This window comes from Dermacentor andersoni, chromosome 3 (genome assembly GCF_023375885.2).
Source record: "Dermacentor andersoni chromosome 3, qqDerAnde1_hic_scaffold, whole genome shotgun sequence".
NCBI lineage: Eukaryota > Metazoa > Arthropoda > Arachnida > Ixodida > Ixodidae > Dermacentor > Dermacentor andersoni.
The window spans coordinates 63,383,813-63,405,811 of record NC_092816.1 but is presented as its reverse complement, the minus strand read 5'-3'; the positions used below and the strand labels follow the sequence as shown (position 1 = coordinate 63,405,811).

Genomic DNA, 21,999 nt, shown 5'->3' with positions numbered 1-21,999 from the left:
CTCTCCCTGCGCGAGTGCGCGTTCTTCTGCCACTTACGGGCCAGTACGAGTTATGTTACTGTTTCGATGCGACGCGGGCGCCTCTTCAAAGCCGAAACTAGCGAAACCCCCGGACAACTTTTTGTGGCGATGAAGGGAAAACTACGGGGGCGGAGCTACTGCACGTGTGTTACTGCGCCAAGTAGTCCGGCAGACTTTGTAAGCGCTTTCAGTAGAGTTTCCTACAATTACCAGAGGGAACTCTGGCGCTGCGATCGTGTACCGCCACCATGGGAATGACCCACCGTGGCTGCTTAGTAGTTATGGTGTTGGGCTGCTAAGCACGAGGTCGTGGTATCGAATCTCCGTCACGGCAGTCACACTTCGATGGGGACGAAATGCGAATACATCCGTGCAGTTTCATTTTGGTGACGTTGAACCCCAGGTGCTCCACATAATTGGAGAGATTTAGGTTAGGGGACGCAAGCGGCTTGCGTACGCAAGAACTAGGGGCGACGGTACTGCGCATGCGCAGACTCGGATGTAGGTGTCTGCGCATGCGCAGTACCGTGGCCCCTAGTTCTTGCGTACGCAAGCCGCTTGCGTCCCCTAACCTAAAGCTCTCTATTCCGGAGTCGCCCACTAGGGCGTGCCTCATAATGAGATCGTGGTTTTGGCACGTAAAACGCCGTAATTTATTATTACCATGGGTACGAACGAGACGGTCATTTCAGGAAAAACAATGGATTGTCTGATCTTCGTGCTTGTGGCTTCGTTTATTACGCTTTATTTGGGCCTAAATTGACCTAAATTTCGAAGCGATTCGTACTTTTTTTTAAATAGAGTAATAAGACTCGATCTGCAAGCACGAAAAAGCGTTGCTAACTGCAGTGGTTCCGCTTGTCCATGCGTCCGTGACGTAATGGTTTCAATTTGGGCTTTCGTGCTGGCGGTCCCGTGTTCGAATTCTGCCGGCAGACAATTTTCGTAAACGTTTATCTAATTGTTTATAACCCAGTACCTCGTTAAAAATGATCACTTTGCCAAGTCACAAAGCCGTTTAAAGCCAGAAGGCCGAAGTTTAGGCGAATCCGCGTACTACCAATCGTTGTCATGCTGGCTGAACTGCCCCGATTGAAGCTCCCGTGTACGCTAGCGCCACAGTTTCCTCTAGTTCTAGAGTAACTCTATGCCTCTAGTAATTGTATGAAACTGTATGCTTTCAGTTTCTTGGAACAGATACTGAATCACCGTAGCGTCCACGTGCGATGGTTTCGCACATGCCCGAACGCGGAAGAGAAAGACATGTAAAGTCAGATTTTGCATTATTTCGTAGTTGTAAACAAGACGTTAATGTTAATTTCTCTACTCCCCAGCTTATAACTAGCGCGAGTGAGGAAGCGGGACTTTTTTTTCAGGAGCGCCATTAACTCCGCGCACTAAATTTTGTCTCTGTAAGCTTTCCCTTCGTTGTCGCAGAAAGTTGCCCGTGGATATGCAGCCAGTCCAATAGTCGTCGACCACGTCCAAACCACGGGACATACTATAGCTGCTACCTTCACTTCCTTATGCTTAACGTATTTAAAAGTGTTAAGAAAGGGCGTAATGTGACATCTAGCACGGCACCTTTGCAGCTTTCTCGGTCAACGGAACACCTGTCAATCGGAACTTCATTTATCTGCTCCCTCGAGGTTCCGTTTAACGAGGTTCTACTGTATACCAGATTAAGGCGAGCGTCTTCCAAGGCGATGGCGTTGCTCCACATGGCAACAGTGATGACGCCATCACAGGAAACTCTTTATAAGAGCTGCGAGTAAACTGCACTACATGCAACAGAGTTTTAGATTAGGGGGACGCAAGCGTTGGGGCACCCTAATCTACAATCCTCTATAGTGTGTCGCGATTGCAGAATGCGTGCCATGGGGGTACCTCGTTCAAAACATATTGCGGAGCGCAAAGAAAAAAAACAAACAAAAACAATGCGCATTTTGTGTGTGCGCATAACTTACGGCTGCGCGTATCCGGAAGACTCGGGCCGGAGAGAAAGCTACGGCTGTGACGAGTGTTCCACGTTCTGTTCCAGACCTGGAAACCTAGTTCGCTTTTGCTTCTAGCGAGTCCGATAAAGAAAAACTGCGCAGGGTGTAAAAGCAGGGCAGCGATAATTTTATTTACAAAATTTACAGGACAAGAAAAAAATATAAAAGTTGCACACGTGGACGAGACGACAATAGAAACAGGGTATTAAAAGAAAATGGGCCAGTGCAGCCAGCTGCACGGTTTCTTGTTTTTTTTTTTTTATCTCGTCAAAGCAGGACGGCATATTTCTGTTTCTTTAGCTTGTTCTTTAAAGGCACAATGGTTGGAAACAATGCGCGTAAAGAGCGCGTACGCCCCGCACATAGACACACATAGACGCACCGCTTCCAGCCAAGAAGTATTAAGTAGTTATCATAACTCCTCGAAGAAGGCCACCCTTGCTTTCGTCGAACCCGACTTCGTCTGCAAAAAGAAACAAAAAAAAGCAAGAAAGAGTAATGTTAACATTTCGTTACAAGTGACATTAGCAACTGCAACAGCCCATTCAAATATATTGGTCCCATGTAACGACATAATGCCGCCAGACCACCGCGAGATATTCCGCTAATTTGGACCATTACAGGCCATCGCGCAGTGCTTTTAGGGACCATCTTGCAGACAACATAGTCACGCAGACGCAATGATGTCAGCAGCCTTCATTTTAATACGTAAGCCTTTAGTGGCTCATAAGTGTCCGGGCGCTGTATGTGGTGGACGCAGGAAAGCGATGACCACCGGCGAGGGGAGCAAGGAGAGGAGGCGCCATGCCAGTAGCGCTGTGCAAGTGGGCGCGCGGGAGAGCGCGGACATGCGCGTGGGGGTGCGCGCACATCGGCGGCAAACCTTGCAGCCATGTGGCTGTGATTGCATCCCGTGCTCGCGGCCACGGCGGCGTCCGTTCGCCGAACAGTTCAGACAACAGCAACAGAGGCAGTCATAGACAGGCTTTCGCCTATCGCAGTTTAGCTCAAAAAAGTGCCCATAGATTTCTTTCTTCTTCTGAGCATTACTATAAAAAAAAAAGCACAGGATATTACATGCGTTACCGGCGGGTCACGAAGATGCCGTTTGAAACGGTTACCGACCGGACGCGGGTGCCTGTGTAGTTTGCGCGCCTCCTGTGTCTCCGTCGGTTCCCGCGCAGTAGCCTTCCACTGGTTCAATGGTTATGGCGCTCGGCTGGCGAGCGCGGGGACGCGGGTTCAACTCCCGGCCGTGGCTGTCGCAATTCTGATGGACGTAAAACGCAAGAATACTCGCGCATACCGAGCGTTGAGTGTATACATTCAGGACACAAGGTGTTCTTACCTATTCCAGAGCCCACTAAACAACATGCTGTTTTTCACTTAGACATCGTGTTTCATCAGTACGGTCACCGAAAAAAAAAAAAAATCAAATTATGGGGTTTTACGCGCCAAAACTACGACGTGATTATAAGACACGCCGTAGTGGGGGACTCCGGAATAATTTGGACCACCTGGGGTTCCTTTTAACGTGCACCTAAATTTAAGTACACCGGCGTTTTCACATAGTCACCGAAGTAGAACTGAAAGGCAGATCGGAAAGGCGTGCGAAGATTGCCCTTCCGTTTATGCTCATATCCTGGAACGCGCCGATTTCTCGTCAAGAACGCAGGGGCCATCAATTAGACGCACGCCCATCCGTTCATTTCACACCGCATCACTCAGTGATGGTGATGATCTGCCTCAAACGCGGCAAGTACATATAATGGCTGATGCGTCAGGTGTCGAGTTGTGGGAGCAAATGCCGTAAAAGGGAATAATAAATACCTTAAGCAAGAGGCAGAGAGAAAGACGATACCAAAGTAATGGTGAGTAATTGAGTAATCGGACAAGATGACCAGACAAAGAAATAAAAAAAAAGAAATTTCATCCACCGATCTAGATTATATATAGTATGGAAGAGAGATACTAGTGACACTGAAGAAAAGAAAGGTTACTAATGCAGCAAGCGCTTTTGTAGCTAGAAGGAAATAGCAGACGACGTCGCACACAATCAATTTCTATGCGCTATATATATTTTTTAAATATCTTTCTGTCTCCCCTTCCCCAGTGCAGGGTCGCAACCTGGATATCTATCTTCCGGTTAACCTCCCAGGCTTTCTCATCTCTTTTATCTATCTGTCTCCCTCTCTCTCTATGCTCTATATAGACAAAACTAGAGGCAGAGAAATACCGCGGGGGAAAAACAAATCGAAAGGCTGCAGCCATTTGCCCAGGTTGGACAGGTAGGATGCAGGGTGTGTTGAATGGATGCGTAAAACACACGTATGCTCGCTTAGAAAAGAAGCACGATTAAATCTTTATGCACTAGCTCGTCGTCTTCATCGTTTTTTGACTTGACAAGAAAACTAAGCGGATTGTCTTTTCTTGTGTGCGCGTTTCTTCACCACTGATTATGTTTATGTTGCATTTTAAGCCGTAATGAGAAAGAAACACGCACCGGCAGCACCGTGACTGGCTGTCGTCGTAAAGCGCATGACAACGCCAAGTGATGACGTTTTAAAGACCAGTCCAGTAATCGCTCAGATATGTTTATAACCAGCACTTTACGACCGCGAAGGTGGCCACGAAAAACGGTTTCATCTCGAACATCAATTTTAGCCACGGTACAATGGTTGAGCTAGAATGAGCATGATCCACTGAGCCTCACAAATCCGCCGCCTCTCTGGCCGCCAGAACAGGTGGCGACACCTTGTGGGAGAGCTCTTCAACAATACAGGATGGTGCCGTTGCTGCAGCGCCCTATGCTTATCCGCCTACTCTGGTGCCCGGGAAATGCGGGGCTACAAGGGAAGTAACGGAACGCGTTAGCCCGAGGGCGCACCAACCGAGCGACGGCGTCCTCCTGTAACAACAACCACTCGCACTATCCCTCTCAAAATCCCATCAATTTAAATGCCAAAGACATCCTTGCTCATCAGCGCGGAGTCCGCAGAAAATACCCGCCGCCTCAGCCACAAATTAGCGAGGAAGAGGCCGCCTATCAGCGCGAAATACAGACTGGGGTATTCTCCCATATAAAACTGCTAAACGCCATGTATCCCACTTGCTGTAGGGTGGCATACCTACCCTAATACATGTATCCTGGGAGTGCACTAAGCGTCCTCATAGGCGAAATAGCAATAACACAATGGAGCAGTGGGAGGCATAGCTCGCCCGTTCCGACTTGGGAGGACAAAAATCCTTAATTAGCCAGGTCAGGCAGGCGGCAGAGGCCAGTGGAGCCTTGGACTGGGGGCTCCGACCACGCCGCTTTAAAATATTTTTCTGTAAAATGAAGTGTATGTATATACTAGTATATATTGCCGCTGAAAAGACGCGTTTTCCATCAAGCCAATCGCACATGTAAACATCGCCGATTCAGGGCGATATATAATTAAGTTTCGATGCAAATTTGAGTAAATTCTGAAATAGACCCGACAGTTAGTTACCCCATTGGGCGCTGTAATATGAAGGCACTCTGGAACCGACCCCTTAACAAAGAAAGAGGTGCTTCTAGAAACAGACGCCGAGTGAGTTAATAATTTAAATTGCCAACAGCCCATGAACAGCAGCAGTGTAGCAAAAGTCTTTGCAAATGTGGTCCGCACACAAAATGACATGTTTGGTCGAGCGCTATAGTTGGACGTCACAACTGACACCCCGGCTACGCGCTACACCACAGTCGAAAACAACAGCAGGTCCTGCACTAACGAAACGGGCAGCAGAATAGAAGACGAAACCTGCCTGTCCTCTTTCCGTCCGCTTTTCGTCGGAGACATGCCAACAAGCGAGAACGTCGAAATGTGTAAATGTGAAAAATGCGAAGAAAAAAAAAAAAGAATGTGTATAAATGTGAAAAAAATTAAGGGAAGAGATCTAGAGGGCCAGGGTCGTTACAGGCATAGGTAACTGTACAATACAGGGACAAATGTTTTAAGGAAGAGAGAGAGCAAGGAGAGACAGACAGATGCAACAGATGTAGTTTGAGTACCTCGACTCGTCGGGGCTCTCGGCGAGACTATAGGACATTTCTACAAAGACGGATGGCCTCACGGCCATCCCACCACCTCTGGCATCCTGATCGGCCACTACTTCGCTTCCATCTCTACGACCCTCTACCTTTCTCCCTCCTACCCTCTCTCTCTTTTAACCCCATCCCCTCCACCCTGCTGGCGCTGAGCCGTGCTCCCGCATGGGTTGCAGAAAATAGCGCTAGCCTTTTCTCCTTCCCCACAAGAATCACTTCTCTCTCAACAGATGTAGTAAAATATGACAGGCTCGAGCAGGCTCGGTGACTATTTGCCGCCGCACCGTTTCAAAGGGGATGACAATAGAGGTCGTCATCACCGGCAGGGAGATTTCATACGCACGCCCAAAGCGTAAGCGACATATTCACGCATACGAAGACTAACAGTAAGGGATTTTACTTAAAGAGTAGGCAAGAAAATGGCTCTCCAGATAGAGACCGCTTTGGCCCTGACGGAGGCGCAGGAGCAAACGCTGCACTGGCGCTAGATTTCTCGAAAGACAGGCTCTTAGCCCTTCAACCCCCGGTGAAAGTAGTTAAGATGAAAGGCGAATAATTGGATTTATGAATAGTGCGTACGCCTAACAACACTGTGATCAGCACTAGCACACGGGAAAGTTATGAAACGCTTTCCGCTCCAATTTTTTGTTGGTTGCTGCAAATAGCGAAGCAGCAGCGGAGCTATGGATGAACGGATAGATGAATGTTATGAGCTTCCCCTTTGAAACGGGGTGGTGGCTGACGCTGCCAAGCTCGTTATATTCTACCCTTCTGACGCGTTTATTATGGATCCGTGATTCAAGCTAGCAAACCCACCAAACCTGAAATGAATTTGCTGCCCTAAAGAATAACGCCTTCTTCCCTGGGTGTGCTCCCTCTCTTTGCAGGAAACACAACGTTCTGCCCTTGGAGAGCACCTTTACTGTGAGTGAGGAAGAGATAGAGCGAGAAATATGGAAAGGAAAAGGAGTTGCCGTCTGCTCATTGACACACGGAGCTAACAAAATAGACACACCGGACAAGAGGGGGGTAAGATCAAGATGACGCAGGGGTTTTCCTGCGCCAGCTTCTGAAGACAGGGCGCAAGCAGACGTCGACGTTCTCTAAAGCCACTGCAACTTCGACAGCGCATGCAGTGCGGCAATCCACGCAAATCGACGGCCATACGCAAAAGGGGATCCGCAACGTAAGCGAAGGGAGCGGGCTAATTTTAGCGCGTCCGCGTTAGTCAAACTGATTGTTATTCAGAGCGCGCCGCTGTCTCAAGGAGCGGTGCCGAGAAGAGGCGCGTGCTTCTGGATTTAATCTTACGAAGTCGACGAACCGAATCGTCAAATGTGGGTCCACTATCGTGTGGAGGCACAGCCAAAAAAAGTAAAGGATAGTCGGTCGGCAACGGGAGGCAAGCCTTCTGCTATTTCTTCTCATTGCGATAGGCGCGTCGCCACGTTGCCTAACGCTTGCACCACGCCGTACGGCCTCGCACACGAACGGATATACGAGTGAACTTGTATGCTTTTTAAAGGCAGAACAGCATGACCAGATCGTAGACGAAGTCCGCAGGACAGCCGTCACGTGGTTCAGTAACGCTACATGGCGCCGCCAAACAACGCCGCGAGCGGCCTGTGACCGAAGCCCCTATGCACGACGCGATTCGGCGACGCAAGACGGACCTACGTAACTATACCGGAGGGCCCATCTCGTCCCAAGCGCACCGCATTCTCACCGGCACACCCCCCTCCCGTCGCTGCCGCGTCCACCTGACCTGGGACGCCAAGCCACGCCGGTCCTACCGTAAACGAAGCCGCGCACGACGACGCCCGAGGAAGCGACCACCGGGCACGGCACTACTCTTCGAGCCAGCAGTTTTCCGGGCGGCCTCACCACGCGCGCGAGCGTACGATCACCTCCGGCGAGATCCTCGCGCACTACCGTAAACCCCGACTCAAATACCCCCCCCCCCCGCCCCCCTTTCCGACGAGTCTCTCAACAAGCATCAATAGACCACGTGGCGGCTCTTACAGACGCGCACTTTTCCTACACCGTCACTTTGTCATCACATCTACTCCGATACCTTCACACCGAGCTGCAAAACATGTAATGTGCAGATCCCGACCAGATTATCTGGGCATGCCACGCAGCACCACACACCATCAAACGCAGCACCAATCCTACATTCAGAATCACCATGCCTGAGCAGTGGGAGGCCATGTTGCTCAGTGAATGCCTGGATGATCAAATCTGGGTAGTCCGGATGGCTGACGCCACCTGAGGAAGGAGGCTCTGGTGGGGCTGGTCTCTCGGCCCCCCCCGCCTCCCTTGACCCCAGCAATAACTTTGAATAAAGTTCCCTCTCTCTCTCTCTCAGTGATGCAAGAGCCGCACCACGCTTGTGCCGTGGCCTGAATCGGAGATTCGGAGTGCTATTCTGGACAGTGTCAAATTTTGCCATTTTGTTTGCTTTGATGGGTCCAGAGTGCTGCTACGACCTCACCGATTGGATAAGAAAAATTCCGTCATTAGAGAATTTGATGCCATATTTGATGTCGGTCGTGTGGCTCTACTATGTAGTGCCCAACGTATCACATATGCTTTGCTCAATTTGATAACTGAAAAACATGATTTATGCATGAGAAGCTCAATGCATAACCCATGTAGCGTTTTTGACATGCCAGAGCGAGTCTATAGCTGTGGATAGTTCAGCATACCAGCTATAAATTAATCAATAGCAATTAAGTTTAACACAAGTAACGTTTCAATGCTTTCTTTTTTGTACAAATGTGCTCTCAATGGCCAGGAATAAAGGTGCACAAGCTGTTCTAATTTGCCTTGACATGGAAACTGTATCTGGGCATTACAGAACTAATGTATTAAGTTAATCATTCCATTCCCTAGACCTCTTCACTGCTTGCATTGCAAATGGAGGAAACAAACTAATTAATTGCCCTGCCATTGATGTGTCACATGTCTCTTTACAACCAATATGGAAGCACACAAAAAGTTGTAAATGGCGATTAGCTTGCAATAGAAACAATGCTTATTTTGCACATGATGCACGCTCCCTCCTAATTATGCTTGAATTATTCAGTCCCTCTGTCACCATCCCAAATTTGCACATTTCCAAAAGAACACAGGCTGGCCATGACAAAAGTGCTGCACACTAATAATGCAACTGCATCTGATTGGAAGCACAGTAACAGCTGGCCAGACAGACACAACAATAACATAATAGTAACCACAAAAGCATGTACACACACTATAGCACCAAGGAGCTAGCATCACACAGCGGGTGTGAGAGGAAATAGGGACATATCAACTGCAAGAAATGCGAGAGAAAATGTGAGAGAAAGGGAGAAAGAAATCAGCTGCTGCTCGCAAAACAGGTGCATGCAGTATACGACTCATCTCTAGCAACGGTAGAAGTACACAGCTGTGTGTGCAGCAAACATTGGTGGACTCGAATCACATTCTTGCTGTCGCGCAGTGCTAATGGGGCCACAGAGCAAAGACAAGCACGCAGCGCACACTCCATAGGTTGACCCAGTGGTTGGTGCCCCAAATAAACGCAACAGCAGTAACAATTATGACATTTCACACTAGCGACCTTTGCATGAAAGATCGCAAATTGTACATAATTGTTGCTCTGGTTTTTTTTTTTGGCCTCAGTACCTAAAATATCTAGAGACAAGATTATGAACCCAAGCACTGCATAAAAATAACACGAACTACACTAAATATTGCACCACTCATACTGAAAGTAAGAGGAATACAAAAATTTTCATGTAAAATTTCGAAAAGTGAAATAAGGACAGAATAAGGGTGCAGAATGAGCTGCACAAAGAAAGTGAGGGGGTGAAAGATGCTCAAGTCAGACAAACATACTCTTAAGGGTGCAGAAGAAGCTGCACGAAGAAAGTGAGGGGGTGAAAGATGCTCAAGTCAGACAAATATACTCCGAGCTAAGTATATAAAATTTTCTAGAATGGACTTTTCAATCTGCCAAGTGTAGCTAAAACTTTTAATGCACCTGTGAAACTCCCAAAGTCACTCGGCAACAAAAGATCTATTAAGCATTTTTTCACAGGACTCACTCCTGTGGCACACCTGATGAGAATTCATTCATACTGGATTGAATGCTTATCACATTCCTGAATATTTGGGTTAAACATTACCACCTTGGCACTTTAAAAGTGCAAATGGTATAATTTTAGTAAAGCTCAATTGCAATGGCTGCATAATAGAATCAAGTCAGTCTACTTGAAGATATCACTTACAGCGCACAGGAAGTGATTGATAAAGCAATAGTTTAAATTGACCTTCATGCTGTGCCTTGCTTCAACGCAAACCAAGCGTCGAAAGCACAGCGCATATGAAGCTAGCACCGCTCAGTGCACTCTGTTCTCATCACAGATCGCTTTGAAGATTAGGCCTGCGTGACCACACACTTTGTCCGCATCGCAGATCGTTTTCAAGATATGGGGGCCTATGTGGAGCACGGAGCCGCTGCCGGTAGCGGCAGACTAAGTCCCAGTTTAACCTTAGCTGAGCTTGGAGGTCAGATTTATGGAACCAGGTGTATTGTGGGATTGTACCTGGAGTTGTAGAGCTATCACTCTAAAATGAAAAGGACATGTAGAGAATCCCAACCTCTGTCTTTCAGTGTTTAAGGAGGAGTTGTTTGTCAACGGAAAATCTACAGTGTATACATAACCGACACAACTTCTGGAGAATTGTAGAAACTAGGGCTATGCTCAGTAGACACACTGAATTGACATGACCTCAGCAACGGCTGGCTTCAACACTGCAACTGTGATAGCTGCCCCAAAGGAAATAATTGCAATGCCCAGACCACAGATGTATGTGAAAAGTCGAAGTCAGACTTTCATTATTTGCTTCTTATGGGTGATCTGGAGGGACAATTATTTGCGTGCAGTGATATATTAAAGATGCCGTGTGATACATACAAATAACACTAAGCATTTGACTCCCATAAACTCGCAGTAAGTTCTTCCCCATGCTACACCGAAATACGAATATAGGCTTATCAGTGAAACTTTGCTAGCACTAAGGCACAGCTGAATACATGGATGGCATGAAACAGCAGCTACGATGCCAACCTTGAAAAACGATAAACCCACTTTCGAGTAAGGTACTTGAACTAACTGCATGGAGTTAGAGAGAAAAAGAAAAATGGGAACAGAAATGAATAGGCAGACAGGAATATCAGTAAAAGGCAACGTACAGAGCATACAAGTGTTGCGCGTCCTGTGTGCACACAGCTCGACAACATGTCGCATCAATCTACCTCAGGGGGCTAAGCTGAGCTTTTCCACTGCCCGTCCTCGTGACCTCGACAAGAGTGAGCGTGCTTGTGACAGCTGGGAATAAAGTAATCTTACGACGTGCGACACAGACACACTAGTACCGAATAATATCACTGTTACCTATACTGCTTGCATGGGTCACAGCTAGAAATTTTTTCTGTTTCCTAGCGAGAAAACTGTTCATGCTCCGTGGCTATATGAAATTACCGTAAGGCCAAAAATCCGTAAAACAAAGAGGGAATTGGAAGATGAGGAAGAAGACTTCACAGATGTTTGAACACTGGAAAGTATGAGGATGATCCTATTGAATTAAAAGAAGTGTTCCTTGTTGGTATTTCTGTGCGGTACACTCCGCAATACAAGCGCTGTATACAGTAATACAGTTCTTCCGTACTATGACAAAACAAAGGAGAAGGCCATGCCCATGATAGTGACAGGGGACTCTAATACTGACATTTCTACTAATCCCACAAACAAATGGTTTCCAGCATTCATGAAGGAGGCATTGGGGGCAGAGCCTGCCGTTACAAACTCGATACCTACCTCAAGTGTGCGTGCGTGCGAGTGTTGTGCAGATATTCTCACACAACCTAAACCATCATTGTAGATGGGTTCTGCCGGAATTTTTTTTAATACTTCGTAGTGAGAAAACTTTTGCGGCCAGCTGGAGCATGCCAGGAGCCAACTTTCTAACACAGATACTGAATGCCTTGCGAGAGCTGAGCTTCAGTAAAAGTTTCTTCTCTGCTCAAGAGTGTGCAACTCTCCGTTGTGGCGGCCTCATTATGTTTATCACAGTTGTCCTCATTGCCATATTTTTTTTTTCATTTGCTTATTTATTAACTTCGAATTATTATTGACTCATTTCTAAATATTTCACATGAGAACATTCAGAAATGGTGTAGCTGAGGTGCTCTATGCTTCAATCTCTCCACAGCAACTGACATACAAAAGAACACAACAGCGGGCAAATGTCATGTTTGCACTTGAGGTGGTTTTAATAGTGTCAAGTTTATCCAAGTTTCTTGCATTTGTAAATGGCGCGGTGTACCAGATTTGTTCTTTCACATTAGTCAAATGTGTATTCATACTGCACCTGTGATTTATGTATTGTACTAATAAAATAAATAAAACAATTTTCCCTTCAGAAACGAAGACATAGCATCCCGTGCAACTGCCTGCGTTTGTCTTAAAAAAAAAAAAAAAAAAGAGTCCAAGACATTGATGGGAAAAAAACACGGGGGGTTCCAAGACAATAAGATGTCTAAAGGACACATGCCCATGACCTCGCTCAGTGGACATAGACAACACTGAGAGCTGCGGAACATAATTACGCTGCGTGCAATGCTGAGCTGCAAAAGACAAAAGCCACTTCAGACACCTAACAAAAGTTATTTAGGTCACAGCTGGAAAATTCTGCAGCTCCCTGGCAATGACAACAATGTTGTAGCCAGTTTAGGCTGACTTCAGCTCAAAGTGAAACTTTCCATGAAAAAGTCCTACCCAATGGGGACTAGATAAAGAGCTTCTTACTGCAGATGTTGGGCAAGATTCACAAATCTAGTGGGGTTCATGAACTGCCAGTGTCTTGGCTATTGTTATTGTTTTTACTATCTACTGCATGAGTATGACATGAACAAATCTTTGTACAAAGAAGGCCTAAACACAGATCCAAATTTCTCTTGTGCTCTGAATATACCAAATGCTTTTTGTAAAAATGTAGTTACCCTAACTATGAGCCTGTTCGCAAAAACACCTGAGTGGGCACATGTTAAAAGCAAGTGCCTTAAGATAAAAATGCCCAATAATAATAAAGTTAATAATCAAAAAAGTTACCTAACTTGACAATGCTTAAGTTCTGAAAAGACTGAAGTCAGGACAGACTTATCAGTAATTGACATTTCTTGCAAACACTCACTTATCACTAAAGTTTTTCACACCAAATGAGTGGGTTACCCTTTTTTTATCTGCATATATTCCTTTCAGAAGAATGCTAGATCTGAACATTGGACAGCTGCTGCATTTCTTATGTCCCCTCTTCCAAATACCCTGATGATGGCAATAACTACTGAAATAGTACTTATAGGAACCTCTATTAAAAAAACAAAACAAAAAAACAAAAAAACCCTAATGTTATTCTGTATTGCTTGAACGCATTTTGCCTTAGTTTCACACATTTACTGAGGACGTGATACATGCAGACCTGCCAACCTTAAGATCAAAACTGTACACTGAAAGCCAAAAAATACAAAACATTTGGTGGAATATACTACAAATTGTTTGATTATTTATTATAAGTAAAGGTTTGCAGGCTTTGTTCAGTATGCGTGCTGTGAACAGGCACGCTCCTCTATAGTTGCAGCAAGAACAATTTGTGCCACAGATAAACAGAAATGTTTATGGTTTATTAAGGAAAAATTCATGTAACAGATGTCGACGATTCAGTTGCCATTATAGATTGATACTATCAGTTGATGTCCCTGCCATGCACGTTGGTCTGTATGCAATTGACAGGTCCAAAAATAGGCCACAAGAAAGCACTCAAACGTTGTATTTGTCTTTTTTTGACATTGGTTTTGCCCTAAATGATACACAAATAAAGATCAGAAAATACTCGCATCAATACGACAATCGTAAATGAGCGCTAAAAATCAGGCACTTTTTGATAAGATCGTAAAATTTTGCTGTTACACATGGAACAAGGAAGAGCTGCTCAAAGCTACCTTGCTAGCTTTAAAAAAAGCAGTAATCCTTTGCAAATGTGGAACTGCTCAAACAGAACAACACTTTTGCTCTAAACAAAATAGAAGAATTGTTCAACACTACAAACACTGAACAGCACGGCCTCATGAAGCGGCCAATGCTGTATGTGCTATGGTCTATGATACAGTAACAAACCAGCGTCCATGTGACAGAAGTTAAACACCAGTGGGAAGAAGTGACAATAAAATGACCGTAAAGAAAAAGAAGAAAGCTGTGGCTTTTGATCCACACGGTTTACGCATCGCTGTCGGTCGTACCAATACCACTGTCACTGCTTTGTACAACGGATGAAAGAATATTTTCTAAGGATCAAGAAGTGTCTTCGATATTTTATAAGAAGAAAATCTATAAATTAATGAAATTGCTGCGGTGTTCTTGTTTCCAACTGCTTCCACAGTTTTTCTTTTTTCTCCACCATTATTGCTGGAGGACCCAAACGACAACTATCATGTACAATTTGTACTATGTAACATCCTATGTACAGAGTTCATGCAAATATTAATGCACAAAAGCCAATGTCCAACCCAGGTACCTAAAACCAATTCTCTGTGTTCTATAGTCTTGACTCCATACATAATTCTATACGAGAAGCATTGCTAAAAACAGGTTGGTCAATCCTGCATTCATGGCAGAAAAATAATGTTAACTAGAGCTTTGGCCTGGCAAGCATAGCAATTAACTTAAACCAGTACATGCAGTACAAGGTGTTGCACAAATAAATAAAAAAATTAATTATGGGGTTTTACGTGCCAAAACCAAGAACCGATTATGAGGCCCGCTGTAGTGCAGGGACTCCAGAAATTTGGACCACCTGGGGTTCTTTAACGTGCATCTAAATCTAAGTAGACGGGTGTTTTTGCATTTCACCCCATCAAAATGCGGCCGCTGTAGCCAGGATTCAATTCCGCGGCCTCGTGCTTAGCAGTCCAACACCCTAGCCACGAAGCAACCACAGTGGGTCTTTTGCTTAAATTACTAGCAGTAACGTATCTGCAAGGCAAGTAAGCTACCTTATGTACAATCATTGACATAACTTTAGGAGCTAGGCCTCTGTGCTTGATTAAAAGAAGCACGCTGCCTTCACCCCGTGCCTCGTTTACCGGACATCTCGGTTCTCAGGTGTAGTAATTCCCTTAGAGATTCAATGTTCAACTAAGTGTTGGTTGCGGTATTTAAAAAAAATTCAATGTTTATTGTTGTTGCCCATAAAAGCTTTGTGCACTTAATGGCACTAACATACAGTGTGCATATAACTACAGTGAACATTAGACTACTATTTCAAATTTCATTTGCACACTTCTACATCGACCAGAAAAGCAGCACCGAGTGCTGGGATACTGCTTAAAGCTTATTCCAGTTTTGAACTCAACACCCATATTTTTCTCTTCAGTAACTTCAATAAATGCATTATGCCTTGGAGCAGCAGTTTTGTACTGTTCGAATACTTAAAGGAGCACTGACATAAAATTTCAAAGTTGAGTTAACAAGCGAGATTGATATATGAGGGCATAGACTGCAAAATATGAACGGCAAATACAGCTCTGAACATATTTAAAATCAATTTTGAAGTACGTGCGCGCAGCGAACCACAGAACGCAGCACCTTGTGATAACGACATCAAGAAAGGAATATAAACAACCCAGAAAACGCTACGTCACGAGTTTGCGCTGCTGTCAGCGCAGGCCCTGCGAGCAGGTTTCTCACTGCTCCGATCGTCACGGTGTCTTTCTTTTTTTGTTTTCTCCCTGGTCCTGACGCTGACCTCTTAGCTGCTGACAGCGGCAGAAAAATCGGCTAAAATTTGTTTCTGACACGCAATAACACATAAAGTGACCTCGGAAGTGTGCATGATATAAAACGTTGCGCAATGTAGTAAATCGTTGGCGTCATTTCAACTTGCAAGCAGTCAGCGCAGTGCAATCGTTTCTGCGAAGCTGCTCGCCTGACTAACATGTTTTCTTGTCGCTACTAACGGCGATGGGAAAACTATTTGTATTGTCACTTACGAGCGACATAAATGTGCAGACGTTGATTGTGTTGATGAATATAGATGCTTTATTACCAGCTGTGGACGGGTCGCAAGGGCCGTCGGCATCGGATCCGACGGCCAGAGAGCTAGGCCTATACTATACCTTTTCCCAGCGATCACCAGCTCGCCTGGCTTGCTTGTTGGCTATACTGTCAGCGTCGATAAACGGCAGAAGTGGCCCGAGTTCGTGCGCGTGACTGGACGCTTAGAATTGAGCCCATTCAAAAGCAGCCAGATTTGCTCGTTTCATTTCGAGCGTGCCTGGTATAAACAAAACCGGCCGAGCTTAGAGCAGTCCGACTATCTTCCGCCAAGACTTCGTATCCCCAAGCCTGATGCTGTGCCAACTTTTACCTCGCCTTTGGTTCTCCTCCGGAATATGCTTCATTCCATTCCGAAAGCACCTGCGACAAATGGCTCGTACTACTTGTACCAGTGCATATGCATATTGATAGCTTTTGCTAGCCGCACTTTCCGAGTCGCTGCTTTGTAGTGGATCCAGACAAATGTGGTTGGCCACATCTAAGCCGGCGGCGACTACAGCAAGCAGGAAATAGTTGCCGCTGAACAACAAAAACGAGGACGACGGTGATGGTGAAGCACGTGCAGGCGTAGCAGACAAACTAGCAACACAGCTTGCGCGCTGGCGAGTGTGGCACATCACAGTTTTGTGTGATCACATGTCCAGCTGTGTTTACATTCCTTCTTTAGCTCATCTCGTTGCTCTCTCAAACTAAAACTTGGACTGGTGGTTACAAACAAGACTCCAAATAATTACCTGTCACGAACTGAGACCAATGATGTTTCGTGCCATAATTACTGGGTCATTAGCTACTTATTGCAGCAGGAAAAACAAGATAAAAAAATTTTGTGTCAGTACTCCTTTAACATGATTGAAATGCAAAGAAGTTTGAAAGCAAGAAGTTGCGTTAAAGCAAATGCACCAACTCATGCTTTAATTGGTCATTTTACTACCTCACTTCATGCTTTTTATACTTTCTTATTAGCCAACATGACTTACCAATGACGATGCCATAGTTAAGCAAAACACGAACACATAACAAAAATTTTATGTCCACATTATAAATGCATTATGTTATAGCAAAGTGAAGAGTAGTTACACGATTTCTTGGACGTTTGAAAGCCTATTGGGTAATAGACAATTAACTATGAAGCAAGAAAAAGCTGTTTACTGCATTTGCTCAGTTTCTTGTCTATAGCTCTTCAAATTTCTGGCCAGTTATCACTATAGACAACCGATTTGCATTTGGTCCTCACAAAGCTCAGTACTTGTGCTAACATGTGGGGCAACGCATGTGAAGAAATGAAATGCCTTGCAACAAAAAATTTAATGACAATACTAGGCCTTTATGGCTGTCACGAGCCAAGAAAGAAACTGGGATAAGAAGAAAAAACAGAAGGTATGAAGAGGACAAGAAAGCGTGAAGTGGATGTGGAAGAGAAAGAAAAGAAGTGACAAAATATGAAAGTGTCCAACCAAAAAGAATGGAAGATATGAAAGATGAAGAAATGGAAAAATGCACACGTGGCTATGTGGCAAATGAGGCAAAAGGACGCGTAGCAAACGAGAGCAGCCCAGCTATGCTCTGGGAAGACGGGCGGAAGAAGGAGCTGGAGAAGGATGGACCGCGGAGACAGCAGCAACCTAGTGGAAGTGTGGCTACAGCGGCCGCAGATGCGACCTGTGAGGGCACCCCAGCGAAAGCAGCTAGAGGCTGACAACGCCGTTTCCAAGACTCCCTGCCGCTACGATCCACAGGCGCCTCAGTCACTCCATTGTCCTGACCTACGGACCAAGGCAACTGTGGGCCATATGTCGAACACAGCAATGTCGAATCTATGACGTATCGGCAGGCCTATTGACGTGTCCTTGGAAGCAGCGACGATGACGTGACATGGCCACGTCGATGGATTCAAGGTAAATATTTTTGACTTATCAACGCATTGTATCAAGATTTTGGAGAATGTATGCCATTAGGTCATACTGTACAGTGTTTGTTTTGAGTTGGTTTTTTTTGACGTCCGTTTTTTCAATTAAATATGTTTGTCCTGCATGAGTGACTTGGCCCTGTCTGTCTTTAGTTGGCCGAAATTCATGACAATGGGGCCCCGTGAAGCCCAGCAGCATCAAAAAGAGGACAATGTGTGTCGTTAGTGCTAGCACAAAAAGCAGGCACGTACATAGCATGACTGTCAGGAGATGCAGATATAAAAGGTTGTGCAAGTACACAACAGATACATATATAGTACCCTCTAATAGAAGTTTACACCCTAGGGGTGTATCCTGTCTGCAAACAATAATTGCCATCTATCTTTGTGCAACTTTCTTTTCATTAACACTATGCACCCGATACTTCCAGGTCACGAACAGCATCATGTTGCTTGCGTGACATAGCATTCTTGACACAGTAATGTAGAAGTGATTATTAGTACTTACTCAATTACATCTCTGGGCAATTCTTGGTCACTAATCAATTACATTTTAGAATGAATTATTGTAATCCATTACTTATTTTGCAATGCGTAAATGTCGATTGTGTTGGGATGTGCTATTTGCGTGTTGCTAATGATAGACACTAAGATAAAAATTTCTTCCCCCATATTATAAAGAGAAACACATGAAAAGACAAATACAGGTTCAGTCACAACACAAGATGCAAGCATATGAGGCAATTAATCATGCAGTTTCTCTCTTGTACTATTTTCTTTTTTAATGAAATGATGGCAATGAATTCCCGAAAGCTATGAAATGCAGAGAATGCAAAGAAATGCCAAGAATGCGAGATCCTCCCAACATTACACTTAACATTCCATCTATTTGCAATAAGTTGGTGTCCTGCGCAGTTATTTTAGGACTGTGAGAAACAGTGCAGATAACAGCAGTACGACACACTGGAACGCTTGAAACAGTAACTTTTTGTAAGGGCGGCAATCAATTTTATATAAAATTAAAATTTATCGTTCGTAAATCACAACATACTTACTGCTTCAACAAAAATAAACTACATGCCTTGCACAGTAGACTGAGAAGGCCAGGAAAATACAACTGCATGACTCGTATAACGCATAAAAACTGGGAGATAATGAGTATCCAGTAATTATTTTCAGAGCACACATCTCACTTACAGACTTGAAACTTTCGGGAACCATGTCACCAATAAAATGGTCCTTATTTCCTGCAAATATTAAATTTGTGCCGTTTTTGGCACCCCAGAGGAGCGGGCTCTAAACAGGCCGAAAAACAATCGTTTAGAAATTTTCATTTATCCCAAATTGACAAACACACTTCAAAATCTGCCTGCATTTTACTCCTAACATCCTCTCAGTTACTCAAGATAAGTCTATGCTCGTTACAATGGACCCGCATGCAACAGATTTTCGGATATAACGGACCATATTTTGGCCTTAGTTTGTTCTACCTATTTTATTAATGCAACGAAGTTCGCTTTTAACGGACCACGCTACAATGGACTATCGGCTACAGTGGACAAAATTAGCGGCATTTCTTTTTTCAAAATCGGGTGTATAAAACGTACTTTTGCCGTGTGGACACGGGCTGGCAAATGACTTGTGAGGGTGAGCCAACAATCGCAGCTCAATATCGTGCACGCAAGGGAGGAAGGTGGGGCGGAAACGCGCAGTCTGCTTTTATGCACGAGGCACAGGGTGGAGAGGGTTCTACTGCAGCGGTTGCTGCTTGCAGCGTGGCTGCCGTATCTTGAAAGCGATCTGCGATGTGGACAAAGTGCACCCAGTGCCAGGAGCTTCGTATGCGGTGCGCTTTCGACGTGTAGTTCGCGTTGAAGCGAGAGACAGCACAAAGGTCAATTCACTCGCTGCAGCTGCCGCGCTCATCTTGCTTAACTTGCTATTGCAGTCAATGCTTCGCCTTTCAAGTGAAACTGCGACTTTTGTTTGTTTTTTACTTTGGCCGTTCGTCACTCACTTTTGCAATAAAGTTGTTAAACATCGCAACAAAAGTTTCGAAAGTGGGGTGTTTCGGGTATTACGAACTTCGGATAAAATGGACGTTTTTTGTCGGATTATCAAGGTCCGTTGTAACGAGAGTCGATAGGCTTCACTAGTGATTTGTCTGTTCAGAAAACCGTGAAAACTGTCACATAACGTCGTTAAGCGCTTCTAGTCGTATTAGGTCATTGCATTAGATCAAGTCATTGCATTGGGTCGTTGACAACTGTTTCACTCGAGTTCCATTCCTTGTCTATGTGCCATTTCAGCATACAGTGATCAACCTGGAGATCCATATACTCAAGGTTCATCTTAGCAGGGAGTGTGCCACAGCGTCAAGTCCTCGCTCTGACCGGCAGCAAGACAAATGCTGTCATGCAGGACTCACCTTCCTAAGAGTGGAGTACTTGTTCTCGCCGCGCATGACATTGTCTTCGTAAATGAGGTCCATGGAGGTGAGCTTGTTCTCCACCTTGAGCACCTCAATCTCAGACTTGAGCTCCTGCAGATGCTCGGCCAAATGCTTGCTCTTTTCAAGATACTCCACCCTGCACACACCAGCAAAGGCAACCAGGCAGTCAATCCCAATGAGGAAATCTCAGCTGTACATGACATTCAATGCGTGCAAATTGGCAAATAGCCACAATGAAATTTTTTAGGCAAACATGCTTCTTATGCGTGTATTTTTTTTATTATGTGGTTCCTCTAAAGCATGGACAGGAAGCACTGCACAAACACTATGGTGTCGACAGGTGTGTACAATGCCACACAACAGTCTCACTAAAAGTGATCGATCCAGTATGCAGCTGCCACACTACAGCCGAGTACGCACAAAACATCATAACCAAATAAAATGCAGATAAAAGACTATAGTAACGTATAACCACTTTCATGACCAGTCATGATTTTGCAGAGTCATGTACATAGTCACCAGAAGTGATGAAGGTCTCAAACAAAATGATAGAAGCAGAATATCTTTTTGTATAAGGGTTGCACCCCTAAATTTGGGCCTAGACATCTTAGAAAAAAATATATCCGTGCTAGGGCCACACCTCTTTTTTGCACCAGCATGCCTCATCAGCTGCGGATGCACAGCAGTACTTCCGTGGTACACAGATGCATATGTGTCTTCTGTTCGGGTGTAGTTGCAGTTGAAATGCACGGAAGGACCCAAGCCTTCAATTCATCGGCACTTTCACATGCCATTGCTCTTTGGAATGGTCTTCCCGACTCTATCGCATCCATCTGCGACCATCAATCATTCCACGATCAGCTGCGGAAAAATTTTTCTAAGGAGTGACGTCGTGACTTGGGTCTCTTCAGTTCATTTGCACTTTCATTCTCGTTGGTATTGTGGTATGCTTTGTTATCTTGTGCACCTTACATCAATGACATTTCTTGTATGACCACTGTTTATTCTTACAATATGTATTGGCCACATATGATGCATATATGTTACTCATGGTGTGATACGATGTTCGTTGCACCTATATATATATATATATATATATATATATATATATATATATATATATATTGTTACGATCAGCTCTGTACAATTTTTCCCTTTTACTTCTTGTTTCGCATCTTGCGTCGTTATGTGGTACTTGTTCCTATACTATTTATTCTGTTCTTTCTCCCCCTTACTCAATGCCCTTCTGGGCCCTGTAAGGTATCTTTAATAAATAAATAAATAAATAAATAAATAAATAAATAAATAAATAAATAAATAAATAAATAAATCTTTTGGCGGGAAGCTTGTCTTTAACCACTGGTGCCTTTATGAAGTTAAATTCCCGGTGC

At 44.7% G+C, this 21,999-nt stretch overlaps 1 protein-coding gene across 2 annotated transcripts in view; it reads right to left on the bottom strand.

Annotated features, from left to right (window-relative positions):
- Positions 1-2,124: 2,124 nt before the first annotated feature.
- The window catches only part of Mer (ezrin/radixin/moesin family protein merlin), a 51,263-nt gene continuing 31,388 nt past the window's right edge, over positions 2,125-21,999 (bottom strand). For both annotated transcript variants that reach the window (XM_050194574.3, XM_050194573.3), the window contains exons 15-16: positions 20,585-20,744; positions 2,125-2,481 (exon numbers count right to left, since the gene is read on the bottom strand). In XM_050194574.3, the coding sequence (XP_050050531.1) occupies positions 2,431-2,481; positions 20,585-20,744 (211 nt within the window). In that variant the 3' untranslated portion in view covers positions 2,125-2,430. The remainder of the gene's footprint in view (positions 2,482-20,584; positions 20,745-21,999) is intronic.